At 43.2% G+C, this 14,187-nt stretch overlaps 1 protein-coding gene and 1 pseudogene across 2 annotated transcripts; both read right to left on the reverse strand.

The window, feature by feature from the left end:
* Window positions 1–3,293: 3,293 nt before the first annotated feature.
* LOC135530772 (piggyBac transposable element-derived protein 4-like) lies at window positions 3,294–8,147 on the reverse strand. Of its 2 annotated transcripts, none has more exons than XM_064958967.1 (4): window positions 7,805–8,147; window positions 7,011–7,043; window positions 6,320–6,428; window positions 3,294–4,620 (listed from the first exon to the last, which is right to left on the reverse strand). In XM_064958967.1, exons 3-4 carry the CDS (start codon window positions 6,403–6,405, stop codon window positions 3,612–3,614), a joined length of 1,095 nt encoding a protein of 364 aa, XP_064815039.1. In that variant the 5' UTR covers window positions 6,406–6,428; window positions 7,011–7,043; window positions 7,805–8,147; the 3' UTR covers window positions 3,294–3,611. The 2 variants fall into 2 exon arrangements, with proteins under 2 accessions (XP_064815039.1, XP_064815030.1); XM_064958958.1 differs by having other exon boundaries at window positions 7,786–8,147.
* A 2,976-nt stretch (window positions 8,148–11,123) lies between these two features.
* Window positions 11,124–14,187, reverse strand: part of LOC135525650 (zinc finger protein 91-like) — a 43,620-nt pseudogene continuing 40,556 nt past the window's right edge.

Here is a 14,187-nt window from a genome sequence, read left to right on the forward strand (position 1 = left end):
CCACAGAAGGCCCGCCTCCTCGACCAATCAGATGAGAGTGTGTGTGTGCTGACCGGCTTCATCAGTGCCATGGGATCTTTAACAACCACAAAGTCAGAAGGCCGGCCTCCTCGACCAATCAGATGACCAGCGTCATCAGTGCCATGGGATCTTTAGCAACCACAACCACAAAGTCAGAAGGCCAGCCTCCTCGACCAATCAGATGACCAGCTTCATCAGTGCCAGGGGATCTTTACTGACCACAGAGTTGGGACACCCTGTTATAAAGTCCCATCTTCATTTTTTTGTTGAGGAACATTCCATTGTTAGTTTAGCAATTCAATATGATTCTAATAAAGTGTATGTTGTACAAGTTCTAAGGTTCTAAAGTTCTGAACAACAGTGATTCTAATAAAGTGTATGTTGTACAAGTTCTATAGTTCTAAAGTTCTAAACGACAGTGATTCTAATGAAGTGTATGTTGTACAAGTTCTAAGGCTCTAAAGTTGTAAACTACAGTGATTTTAATAAAGTGTATGTTGTACAAGTTCTAAGGTTCTAAAGTTCTAAACTACAGTGATTCTAATAATGTGTATGTTGTATAAGTTCTAAGGTTCTAAAGTTCAAAAGTTGTAAACTACAGTGATTCTGTCTTTGAGCTTACTGCTTTCTTGTTACATTTCAGCAGCACGTTTCTCTTCGGCTTTTTGATTGTCTGTCTTTCCTCTTGTGGAGTAAAATTCTCTGTTGTTCCTTTTCAAGACGTGGACACTAACATGTATGAGTGCCACCAGGGAAAATGTATGTAATGGACACTAACACGTATGAATACCACCAGAGGAAATGTATGTAATGGACACTAACACGTATGAATACCACCAGAGGAAATGTATGTAATGGACACTAACACGTATGAATACCACCAGAGGAAATGTATGTAATGGACACTAACACGTATGAATACCACCAGAGGAAATGTATGTAATGGACACTAACACGTATGAATGCCACCAGAGGAAATGTATGTAATGGACACTAACACGTATGAATACCACCAGAGGAAATGTATGTAATGGACACTAACACGTATGAATACCACCAGAGGAAATGTATGTAATGGACACTAACACGTATGAATACCACCAGAGGAAATGTATGTAATGGACACTAACACGTATGAATACCACCAGAGGAAATGTATGTAATGGACACTAACAGGTATAAATATAGTGACCGTATGTGCATACGTATATATTTGAGACTGTTGGACAACATAAATCTTGGTCGAACAACAGCCTATCGACCAGAACAATCAACTAAATGGGCTCGGCCATAATAGCGATTGATTCTTGAAGAATATAACTTAAAATAGCCTCAAATGTTTAACTGTATTTCCCCATCAGAAACCAAAACATAATATTTGCATATCGCCACTGTTGGTAAACTAACACTGTATAGCCTCGGAATCTAGTTCAACCTATAATTTTGACCTTATGGATGGTCATTTCATTATGACATCATGAATTAATTCTAGAATATACTATATATCTGAAAACCTGGTTAAACTATCATTATGACATCATTAATTAATTCTAAAATATACTATATATCCGAGAAACCTGGTTAAACTATCATTATGACATCATGGATGGCCAGTCCTTGTATTCATAGTGTAGTGAATTCAGGGTGAGGCCCTGAGCTGAACTCAAACCTGGGTCCAGCGACTGTCAAGCCAAAACCCTATAACTGTTACACCAAAATGTCTGAACTTCTTGACGAGGTCGCTAGGTTTAGGGTTACGGTTGATATAATAGCTTTCTCTATAAATTTCAGAGTGGTTACATTTCTCCAGCCCCTATCCCTCAGCTGTTTACCAAACCACGTCTCTGGGCAGCCATTTTGTTGTCCCTTGTTGTCCCATGTTGTCCCTTTAAAACCTCTTCTGGATGGGACCCTTCATCTCATCTTAATTTCCACCTAAAATGACTGAAATCTAACTGGCTGAAGATCAGGACCTGAAGCAAGGACATTCATATTACTGATACTATTTGAACAGTTTGTGGACATTTGAAATTAATGTAGGAGAATATAATAATACTTTATTTAACGAGGCAGTTAAGAATAAATTCTTATTTACAATGACGGCCTATCCCGGCCAAAGCTGGGCCAATTGTGCGCCACCCTATAGGACTCCAAATCACGGCTGGATGTGAGACAGCCTGGATTCAAACCAGGGACTGCAGTAACGCCTCTTGCACCGAGAAGCAAGATGCCGTAGACCGCTGTGATACAGCCCAGATTCGAACCAGGGTCTGTAGTACCTTAGACCGCTGCGCCACTCGGGAGCCAATAGATCTAAAATCAGATAAAACAAACAGAAAAACATTTGTTTCCTATTTTTATTTGATCATCGTTGAAATGCAAAAGAAAAAGGTATTTTACATTGAGACAGGAAGCTGACAGGCTCATTTAGCTGTTGTCCACAACATGGCAGCAGTGTGTGTGCACAGTGTCAGACTGATACATTGAAGAATGAGAGCGCTACATCATATTTTAGTATCACGTTTTCCCAGGTGTCCTTCGTGAGTTTGCCCAAAAGTTAATGACTATAGAGAACATACCAAAATGCTATGGCAATAAAAAAATAACAATTACGTTGACACACACCCAGGAATGTCATACATGATGGATCATTAGCTTCCCTACGTAAAAGGTACTAACATGAGACGAGAACGCTGATCCAACGCCTCCCAACACAGAAGTGTGAACTATAAGATAAGGGCCAAGTTAGCAGCTGACCCAATGTCATAAACGCACCACAAAGTGAGAAGGAAAAAAACTAACAATTTACAATTTGATTTTTAGATTTTTAAACCCACAGTCCTCTACACAAGATTGTGCTGCTTATGACAAGTCCCATAGCAGTCTCTTTTTGCTGTGAAGCAGAGAATAACAGCACAAGTAGTGCAGGTGATTGGATATTTCTTGTGGCAAAGAATACAACGACTCCTCCCCACTGTACTCTTTTGGCCCTGAGGCACATTCAGGTCTGCAGTTACGTATTTTGACATGTGAACACCACTGGTGGCAGTAGTAGAGGGGACAGAAGGCGCTGCAGTGGACTTTGTGCCGTAGTCGGCAAGCTCCTGGATGAGCAGCTCTCTGAAGGCTCGCTGTCTCATGGGGGTCTGTCCACAGCTCTGAGCCATTTCCTCATGAAGGATGAATGCATTCACCACAGCAATGTCGATGAAGTAATAGAACAATGTCTTGTACCATTTCATTGTCTTGTGAAGAAAATTGTAGTAGCCCATCAGAGCATCTGACTCGTCCACACCTCCCATGCTCTTGTTGTAGTCCTTCACAGCAGCAGGAATGGGGACATCTTTAGTGGTCCATGCACCATTGGCATCCTTCACGCGCCTGTTGACGTGATCGCCACTGAAGGACTTGTGGATAGTGGAGCACATCACCACCTCTCTGGCGTCCATCCACCTAACAAAGAGCAGGTCATGTTTCCGAATCCATCGCTGGTCCCCGATCAGCCCTCCTTGGCATGGCGTTTACTTTTGTTTTGGGAAAACCTCTACTGTTGGGACGGATGGTGCCACAAGCCCACACATCCAGCTTCCTCAGGTCTGTGAACAGGGTGGGGCTTGTGTAAAAGTTGTCCACAAACAGTTTGAAGCCCGTCCCAAGCAGTGGAAAATCCAATAATTCCACAACGGAATCACAACTAACTCCCTTACCGATGGCGGAGATGGATTTACCCTCGTAAACCAAAAATTCCAAGTGTAGGCACACACAGAGTCGGCCAAAACAAACAGTTTGTACCCACACATACGTTGTCTGAGGCCATCTCTAGCCTCTGAGGCTACCATCCTCTCATCTATGGACAGGTTCTGGCTGGGCTGAAAATGGGTCTTGCAGGCCTCAACCATGCTGGAGTAGAGAGGTTTGATTTTGCAGAGCCTGTCAAAGCTTGCTGTGCCTCTCTTCTTGTCATTGTCGTCGTCAACTTGTGGGTCACTGATATGAAGGGCCCGCGAGATAGTCAGAAACCTGTTAGAAGACATGACAGTGGTGGGGAAAGGCAGTTGGTAGAGTGTTGACGTTCTCCAGTAGCTCTTCAGGGTTTTCAACTTCACCAACCCCATGTAAATAACCATTGAGATGTAACAGTACAGGTCTTGGATGGAAATGGGCTTCCAGGCCTCTTTCTTGCCTGCTTGTTTCTTAGCCCCATACTTGTTGGTGTTAGAAACCAGCGAATCAAGAACTGACAAGGAGAAAAACATCTGGAAAAGATGACGGGGGCTGTACTCTGCAGTCATGTCCAGCTGAGGTCCCGGCTGCCTTCTCGGTCTAAATGTTGGTGGAAGTGGCTCCACATCATCTTCTAGCACAGTGTGCCAACGGTCCTCTGCCTCGGTGGTAGTTGCTGCTGGTTCACTGGCCCTCCTCCACTTCTGGGCTGACTTCTTCACACCTCTAGATGGCCGGGCCGTGGTGGGTGTGGAGTCAGAGACAGCAGGGGGCGTACTGGAGGAACCAGTTCCTACGTTTGAACGAGTAGGGGATGGAGGACTGTGGTCTCTTTGGAGTGGCACCCAGAGGTCATCAGAGTCAGAGTCTCTACCACTATTGAGGATTTAAAAAAAACATTCAGTTAGATCTCAAGTTGACTGTTATTTTATTTAACCTTTAGTTTAGTAGAGGTGAGCCCGGCATCAATACATTACGGGCGAGAGCACTGCATCAATACATTACGGGTGAGAGCCCTGCATCAATACATTACGGGTGAGAGCCCTGCATCAATACATTACGGGTGAGAGCCCTGCATCAATACATTACGGATGAGAGCCCTGCATCAATACATTACGGGTGAGAGCCCTGCATCAATACATTACGGGTGAGCGCCCTGCATCAATACATTACGGGTGAGCGCCCTGCATCAATACATTACGGGTGAGAGCCCTGCATCAATACATTACGGATGAGAGCCCTGCATCAATACATTACGGATGAGAGCCCTGCATCCATACATTACGGATGAGAGCCCTGCATCCATACATTACGGATGAGAGCCCTGGATCAATACATTACGGATGAGAGCCCTGCACCAATACTTTACGGGTGAGAGCCCTGCATCAATACATTAAGGGGGAGAGCCCTGCATCAATACATTAAGGGTGAGAGCCCTGCATCAATACATTAAGGGGGAGAGCCCTGCATCAATACATTATGGATGAGAGCCCTGCATCAATACATGATGGATGAGAGCCCTGCATCAATACATGATGGATGAGAGCCCTGCATCAATACATTACGGATGAGAGCCCTGCATCAATACATTACGGGTGAGAGCCCTGCATCAATACATTACGGGTGAGCGCCCTGCATCAATACATTACGGGTGAGCGCCCTGCATCAATACATTACGGGTGAGAGCCCTGCATCAATACATTACGGGTGAGAGCCCTGCATCAATACATTATGGATGAGAGCCCTGCATCCATACATTATGGATGAGAGCCCTGCATCAATACATTAAGGGGAGAGCCCTGCATCAATACATTATGGATGAGAGCCCTGCATCAATACATTATGGATGAGAGCCCTGCATCCATACATTATGGATGAGAGCCCTGCATCCATACATTATGGATGAGAGCCCTGCATCCATACATTATGGATGAGAGCCCTGCATCAATACATTACGGGTGAGAGCCCTGCATCAATACATGATGGATGAGAGCCCTGCATCAACACATTACGGGTGAGAGCCCTGCATCAATACATTACAGATGAGAGCCCTGCATCAATACATTACAGATGAGAGCCCTGCATCAATACATTAAGGGTGAGAGCCCTGCATCAACACATTACGGGTGAGAGCCCTGCATCAATACATTACGGATGAGAGCCCTGCATCAATACATTAAGGGTGAGAGCCCTGCATCAATACATTACGGGTGAGAGCCCTGCATCAATACATTACGGGTGAGAGCCCTGCATCAATACATTATGGATGAGAGCCCTGCATCAATACATTACAGGTGAGAGCCCTGCCGATTCGACATCAACACATTACAGGTGAGCCCTGCATCAATATGTGTTATTTCCTAGTTTTGATGTCGTCACTATTATTCTACAATGTAGAAAAAAAAAAAATTACTAAGAAAAACCCTGGAATGAGTAGGTGTGTCCAAAATTTTTGACCGGTACTGTGTGTGTATGTACACACACACACACACATATATATAAAAATGTCTCAAATGAATATGCAACCATTTAAACAACTGCATTAGCACAAGAAGCAAAAACCTATTTTACTTACTGATCTAAAAGTGGATCTTTTCCTTCCAAAAACATTTCTTCCACTCTGGAATCATAACTGTGGTCACTCACAGAGGATTCATCCATTCCTTCTGTGTCACTCTCAATTTCTGCAATAATATCATCAACATGTTTATACTTGGACTTTGATTTAGCTTTTCCACTTTTAGTAGCCACGTTTAACTTTTTCAGATTTGAGAAAAGTTTGTTGAAGAGAACGAACCGCTGCGCAATGTAAACTACCGTGTGTCCTGTTTCCGTTCACATACTGCTGGAAAGCCCAGTTCATTGGCTCTCTAGCTAGGTTTCAAAATGATAAGTGGTCTATGGACTAAACATTTTCAAACAAGTGAACTCCTGCTCTTCTCATTGGTGAGTAATGGTGGTTGACCTTCATGGTATAATTGACATGTTGCATAGCCAATACGTAATGTAGAATGATGAAACAAGTTTGGTTGTCTTCTAGAGTGTCTGGGGGATTGCACAGAAACCAAACTTGACCGGGTTAAACAACGTTTTGCCGATTCGATTTCATCAATTGTTTTGTTGCAAGTTCAAAGAGTCGGAATTCATGCAAAACGCTGTATACAACATGGATCGGGATATAAACATGGATTTTATCAAACAAAACTACTGGGACCCTCGGGATGACAAATCAGAGCAAGATTACTGAATGTAAGTACATTATTTACCATCAGAGCAGCAACTGTCCAGAGACACTGATCCTGTAGAAGTAAAAATAAAAATAAAAGCCACATCAATGAATCTGAACTCAAACCTGGGTCCAGCTACTGTCAAGTCAACACCTTATAACGGTTACGCCAAGATGTCTGAACTTCTTGATGAGGTCACTAGGTGTTAGGTTACGGTTGCTACAATAGCTTTCTCTATGAATTTGAGAGTGGTTACACTTCTCCTTCCAGCTGTTAACCAAACCAAGTCTCAAAGCAGCCATTTTGTTCTGTTTAAATCCTAGGTTGTCCCTTTAAAAAAGCCCCATCAACCAATCTGCAGTTCAAACAATAACAAAGCTGAAATTCCACCACTGTTTTGGTAATAAGATGATGATGGGGCTGGAGAAATGTAACTACTCTCAAATTCAGACAGACCTATGGATGCAAGGACTGACCATCCATGATATCAACATTATAGTTTTAACCATGTTGAGGTTATAGTGTTGATTTACATTGTTTCTAAACATTGGAGTAAAAAAAAAGCTTATTTTGGATTCTGACAGTTTAACTAAGCTAATGTTATAGGCATGTGTTATATTTAAGCAATAAGGCACGGGGGGGGGTGGTATACGGCCAATATACCACGACTAAGGGCTGTTCTTAAGCACGACGCACCGCGGACACAGCCCTTAGCCGTGGTATATTGGCCATTTACTACAAACCCTCGAGGTGCCTTATTGCTTTTATAAACTGGTTTCCAACGTAGTTAGAGCAGTAAAATGTTTTATCAAACCCGTGGCCTCAGCATCTACTTGTTTTTGTATAGTGACATCCTCCTCTTCTTTCTCCTCTTTCACGACAACATTCAGCCACAGACCCTCTTTCTCCGTCCAGCAGACCTCCTCTTCTTTAGCAGGAGGAGAGCAGCTCAGTGAACTCATGGTCGGAGATGTTAGCTAGCTAGGCTAATGCTAACTTAACCAGCCAGCAAGATGACCAATAATAACAACACCGTAAATATTAAATTAAATCTGATAACTAACTAGACGACAGAAGTGTGTTTAAGACACAGTGGCTAATATACACTAAAGCGTCTAAAGAGCTTTATTGTTTCGTCTATGTTGTCTATCAAGCTACCGAAGTGTCTGACGAACTGTTGCTGCTGTTGAAAGAAGAAGCGTTCCGTCCACTACATTATACGTCACATCAGCAGCATCGCCTTAAAGTCTCAGACCGCCATCTGCTGACGGGAGGGGTAACGCAGTTCAGAGAAATGTATATTTTAATTATCAGACAAGTTGTCGTTAAGGAAGCATGACATTTTACCCACCAATGTAACAACAGTGTGGTTAAAGACTTAGTAACGTAGATTCAGTCACGATCTGGCTACCTATATGTACAAAAGTACTAAATGTTTTTGCGTTATTACATATTTATTAACCTATTTCCGGCTATCTTCTAAATTACCCCCAATGCAATATTTTTGTAACGCTATATTGATCTACTCTGTACTACCGAGTTGGTTTGGTCATGTTGGTTCGCAGTTATAATATTGAGAAGTGAAAGTCTGCTTTTCATCAACAGCTTTACTTAAGCATAATACCTCAAATGAAATATAAACACCTTGTTCATCTTCCCAGCGTGTCAAATTTTTTAAATATTTTACGGCGAAAACACAACATATATTTATGTTAGACCACCACCAAACCAAAGAAAAAAACGTAGCCATTTTTCCCAGCAAAAGATAAAAATCACAAAAGCAGGATTAAAAAAAAAATCAATCACTAACCTCTTGAAAATCTTCATCAGATGTTTTGTTCGATAATATGCATTTTATATCCATAAATCTCGCTTTACATTGACGCCATGTTCAGAACATCCTCCAAAATATCCGGAGGAATTATAGAGAGCTACGCCAGATAACAGAAATACTCACCATAAACTTTGACTAAAGATACATGTTCTACATATAATTAAAGATACACTGGTTCTTAATGCAACCGCTGTGTCACATTTTTTTTACGTTACGGAAAAAGCCTAACATTGCAATGATCTGAGACGGCGCTCAGACGTAACAATATTTCTCTGCCATGTTAGAGTCAACAGAAATACAAAATTACAACATAAATATTCCCTTACCTTTGATGATCTTTCATCAGAATGTAGTGCAAGGAGTCCTAGTTCAACAATAAATCGTTTTGTTTCATAATGTTCAATTCTAGTGTCCAAGTAGCAGCATTTGCTACAACTTTCAGCTCAAATGCCCAAAAAATGACTTCTGGTCCAGGATAACTTTGCATCAAAACTTCCAAATGACATATTACAGGTCAAAGAAACTGGTCAAACTAAGTGCAGAATCAATCTTCAGGATGTTATAATCTTATGTATCCAATAGCATTCCAACCGGATCATTGTTTTTCATCTGGGGCTGATTGGAACAGCCGAAGCACTCAAAGGCAAACGTGCCTCAATAAAATGGCATCCTTTTGCGACACCAACTACTTTCCTTCCCATTAGGTCAAAGTTCACAGCAACTGCTCCATTACACTTTCTACTGAATGAGGACATCTAGTGGAAGACGTAGGAAGTGTTTCTAGATCCATAACTTGTTGGGAAGGGAGGGGGCGATGACGTCAAAGTTGCCCCAACTTTCAGGATTCCAAAACTTGTTTGGAAGATTGGCTGCCCTGTGAGTTCTGTTATACTCACAGACATAATTCAAACGGTTTTAGAAACTTCAGAGTGTTTTCTATCCAATATTAATAATAATATGTATATATTAGCAATTTATGACAGATTTTGATGCAGTTCACTATGGGCACGCAATTCCTCCAAAGTGGAAATACTGCCCCCTATCTCTAACTGGGTGTTACTACCCTCTCCGCTACTGTCCCATCGATGTGGATGTGGGGGTGCTCCCTCTGCTGTTTCCTGAAGTCCACGATCATCTCCTTTGTTTTGTTGACGTTGAGTGTGAGGTTATTTTCCTGACACCACACTCCGAGGGCCCTCACCTCCTCCCTGTAGGCCATCTCACCGTTGTTGGTAATCAAGCCTACCACTGTAGTGTCATCTGCAAACATGATGATTGAGTTGGAGGCGTGCAGATGGGTTAGGGCAGTGTGCAGTGTGGTTGGATTGCGTCGTCTGTGGACCTATTTGGGCGGTAAGCAAATTGGAGTGGGTCTCGGTACGGTGGAGGTGATATGGTCCTTGACTAGTCTCTCAAAGCACTTCATGATGACGGAAGTGTGTGCTATGGGGGCGGTAGTCATTTAGCTCAGTTACCTTATCTTTCTTGGGAACAGGAACAATGGTGGCCCTCTTGAAGCATGTGGGGACAGCAGACTGGGATAAGGTTTGATTGAATATGTCCGTAAACACACCAGCCAGCTGGTCTGCGCGTGCTCTGAGGACGCGGCTGGGGATGCCGTCTGGGCCTGCAGCCTTGCGAGGGTTAACACGTTTAAATGTTTTACTCACGTCGGCTGCAGTGAAGGAGAGTCAGCAGGTTTTGGTAGCGGGCCGTGTCAGTGGCACTGTATTGTTTCGTCTGCCTGGGAGCAAGACATCCTGGTCCGCGACGGGGCTGGTTTTCTTTTTGTAATCCGTGATTGACTGTAGACCCTGCAAGCGCGGTAGCTTCGTGTTTTAGTTTCTGTCTACAGGCTGGACGCAACTAAATGGAGTCGTGGTAGAGCCGGGGTGGTGTTTACCACTCCACCACACCTTCAGCAGGCTGGAAAAGTGGAATTGATCTGTTTGATCCATTTGTTTGTTTTCATTTTTTTTTTTTAATTCAACATGCACTGGATTCGTTAAGGTCGGTCATTGGGTTAATTTGTTTTTATTTTGTTTTAATCAAATCAAGCTTTATTTTTTTATAGCACATTTCAGACATGGACGAATAAAAACAATGAAAATAAAAACTGAAATATTTACTACACAACAAAACATAAGACGATTAAAAAAACTAAAATAGTGCAACACAACTTTCTTTTTTGTTAATCAAATACATAGTACTCTTCCATTTCAGAACCTGGATTTTCCCCCTGATGAGGCTAATATCCACATCATGCTGAAATCAATAGAACAGGGGACAAACGTTTAGGGTTCTACATTGTGACATCATTAGAATACTCCTACTACAATGTTAAAAGCATTCAACTCCTTCATGAATGATGTTTCATCAGATATTTTATCAGTGTCTTTTGTCATGTTGTTTTCGGCTATGAGACTTCTCTCCTGTGTGTCTCGTCTGGTGTGATTATAAAAGTCCTGACAAAACAAAACTCTTTCCAGTCACAAGAATGATGATATTTCCTCCCCTGTGTGTTTTCTCTGGTGCTTAGTCAGCTGAGTAGATTCAGTAAAACTCTTCCCACATTGATCACAGCTATAAGGCTTCTCTCCTGTGTGTGTTCTCTGGTGTACAATCAGGCTGCTTGAGTGACTAAATCTCTTGTCACATTGATCACAGCTATACGGTTTCTCTCCTGTGTGTATTCTCTGGTGTGATTTTAAATATCCTGATAAAACAAAACTCTTTCCACAGTCAGAGCAGTTGTAAGGTTTCTCTCCTGTGTGATTGCTCTGGTGTAAAGTCAGCTGGCTCAATGTAGTAAAACTCTTCCCACAATGATCACAGCTATAAGGTTTCTCTCCAGTGTGAATTCTCTGGTGTGCTTTCAGTGAATCTGATCTTGAGTAACTCTTCCCACAGTCTGAGCAGTGGAAAGATTTCTCTCCTGTGTGTTTTCTCTGGTGTATAGTCAGCTTGCTTGATGTAGCAAAAATCTTCCCACATTGATCACAGCTATAAGATTTTTCTCCAGTGTGAATTCTCTGGTGTGCTTTCAATGAATCTGATCTTGAGTAACTCTTCCCACAGACAGAGCAGTGGTTAGATTTCTCTCCTGTGGGTGTCCGCTGGTGTTTATTGAGATGTTCTGATGTGGAGAGACTCTGCTCTGCACCATGTTGTTGTTGAGGCTCCCCAGAGGATCCACGATAGTCAAGTCTCTCTCCTGTGTGAACAACAAAGTCAGACAGACGGTTAAAGGCCCACAACAGCAGAAATCCACTGTTTATTTCAGCTAAAAGCCCACTCTCAGCAGACATTGTCACCAATATAGTCCCCTCCAATACCGGCCCCTCCAATATAGGCCCCTTCAATAACGGCCCCTTCAATACCGGACCCTCCAATATAGGCCCCTTCAATACAGGCCCCTCCAATACATGCCCCTTCAATACAGGCCCCTCCAATACAGGCCCCTTCAATACAGGCCCCTCCAATACAGGCCCCTTCAATACAGGCCCCTCCAATATAGGCCCCTCCAATATAGGCTCTTCAATACAGGCCCCTCCAATACATGCCCCTTCAATACAGGCCCCTCCAATATAGGCCCCTCCAATATAGGCTCTTCAATACAGGCCTAACCCCCTCCAATACATGCCCCTTCAATACAGGCCCCTCCAATACAGGCCCCTCCAATACAGGCCCCTCCAATATAGGCCCCTCCAATACAGGCCCCTCCAATAAAGGCCCCTCCAATACCAGGGAGTTCTAATAGCCCCCATTTACTGGTTACAGCTCATGAGTGTATTTCACACTACTTTCTTCACTACAAATGTAAGGCTCATGTGAATGTCCTGCTTAATATGTTTGTGTCATCGTCGCAAAACAACTGCTTTAATAACTTTTTTTTTTTAAACACTTCCGACTTCAACCAATAAAATGCTCTTTGGCTAGCTTTGTCAATGAGCGTTAGCATTCTAGCTAACAACCGCTGCATCAAAATACATATTGTGCAACTAACACAACTTCAAAAAAGGCACATCTGAGCTGATCTTTTTGTTGCAGGTCAATGGGATAACATGAGAAAAAAGAAGAAGAAGAAACTCCCACACTGCTCTTTATTAAGCTTTCAAGGCCTTCGTCAGAGCTTCTACATGGTATCATACACTGTGATTGGAGGAAACATGAGGAAGTAATGACTCAGAGCTTCTCCATGGTATCATACACTGTGATTGGAGGAAACATGAGGAAGTAATGACTCAGAGCTTCTACATGGTATCATACACTGTGATTGGAGGAGAACATGAGGGAGTAATGACTCAGAGCTTCTACATGGTATCATACACTGTGATTGGAGGAAAACATGAGGAAGTAATGCAATTTTGATCTTGTCTCATCGCTGCAACTCCTCGGGAAGTCGAAGGTCGAGTCATGCGTCCTCAAACACGACTCCACAAACTGCGCTTCTTAACACCCGCCCGCTTAACCAGCCGCACCAACGTGTCGGAGGAAACTGTTCACTTTACGACTGAACTCGGCCTGAAGGCGCCCGGCCCGCCACAAGGGGTCACCAGAGAGCGACGAGCCAAGTTGATACCAGCAGCTGTACTCAAGACAACCAGTTCAGACTGCTTTATCCACGGTAGACAGAGCTGTGTTGATACCAGCAGCTGTCACCAGGACAACCAGTTCAGACTGCTTTATCCACAGTAGACAGAGCTGTGTTGATACCAGCAGCTGTCGCCTGGACAACCAGTTCAGACTGCTTTATCCACAGTAGACAGAGCTGTGTTGATACCAGCAGCTGTCGCCAGGACAACCAGTTCACACTGCTTTATCCACAGTAGACAGAGCTGTGTTGATACCAGCAGCTGTCACCAGGACAACCAGTTCAGACTGCTTTATCCACAGTAGACAGAGCTGTGTTAATACCAGCAGCTGTCGCCAGGACAACCAGTTCACACTGCTTTATCCACAGTAGACAGAGCTGTGTTGATACCAGCAGCTGTCGCCAGGACAACCAGTTCAGACTGCTTTATCCACAGTAGACAGAGCTGTGTTAATACCAGCAGCTGTCGCCAGGACAACCAGTTCAGACTGCTTTATCCACAGTAGACAGAGCTGTGTTGATGAAAGCAGCTGAAAGATGTAGCAACACTTTGCTTGTAGTCCAAGATGACAATATTAATAGATCCAAATGGATCTTTGAAATCTCCACGGTAACAGAGAGGGGGTGTGCCATTTGACAGAGAAGCCTTGAGTCACAGAATGGATTTTCTTTCTCGTGAATGTCCCAGCCCCCTCATCATCTCCACCAATCACAGCATGTCCCAGCCCCCTCCACCAATCATGGCTATGCTACATTCTGTATTTTCTCCATGTCTAAACAGCTTTGTG

The sequence above is a fragment of the Oncorhynchus masou genome, chromosome 5 (genome assembly GCF_036934945.1).
Source record: "Oncorhynchus masou masou isolate Uvic2021 chromosome 5, UVic_Omas_1.1, whole genome shotgun sequence".
NCBI lineage: Eukaryota > Metazoa > Chordata > Actinopteri > Salmoniformes > Salmonidae > Oncorhynchus > Oncorhynchus masou.

Coding starts and splice junctions, on each gene's coding strand:
- LOC135530772 (XM_064958958.1), bottom strand. CDS start 7,933: ATGAGTTCACTGAGCTGCTCTCCTCCTGCTAAAGAAGAGGAGGTCTGC. Junction 7,044..7,785: donor AGTAGATGCTGAGGCCACGG/GTTTGATAAAAC, acceptor TTACTTCTACAG/GATCAGTGTCTCTGGACAGT. Junction 4,621..6,319: donor AAAGATCCACTTTTAGATCA/GTAAGTAAAATA, acceptor AATCCTCAATAG/TGGTAGAGACTCTGACTCTG.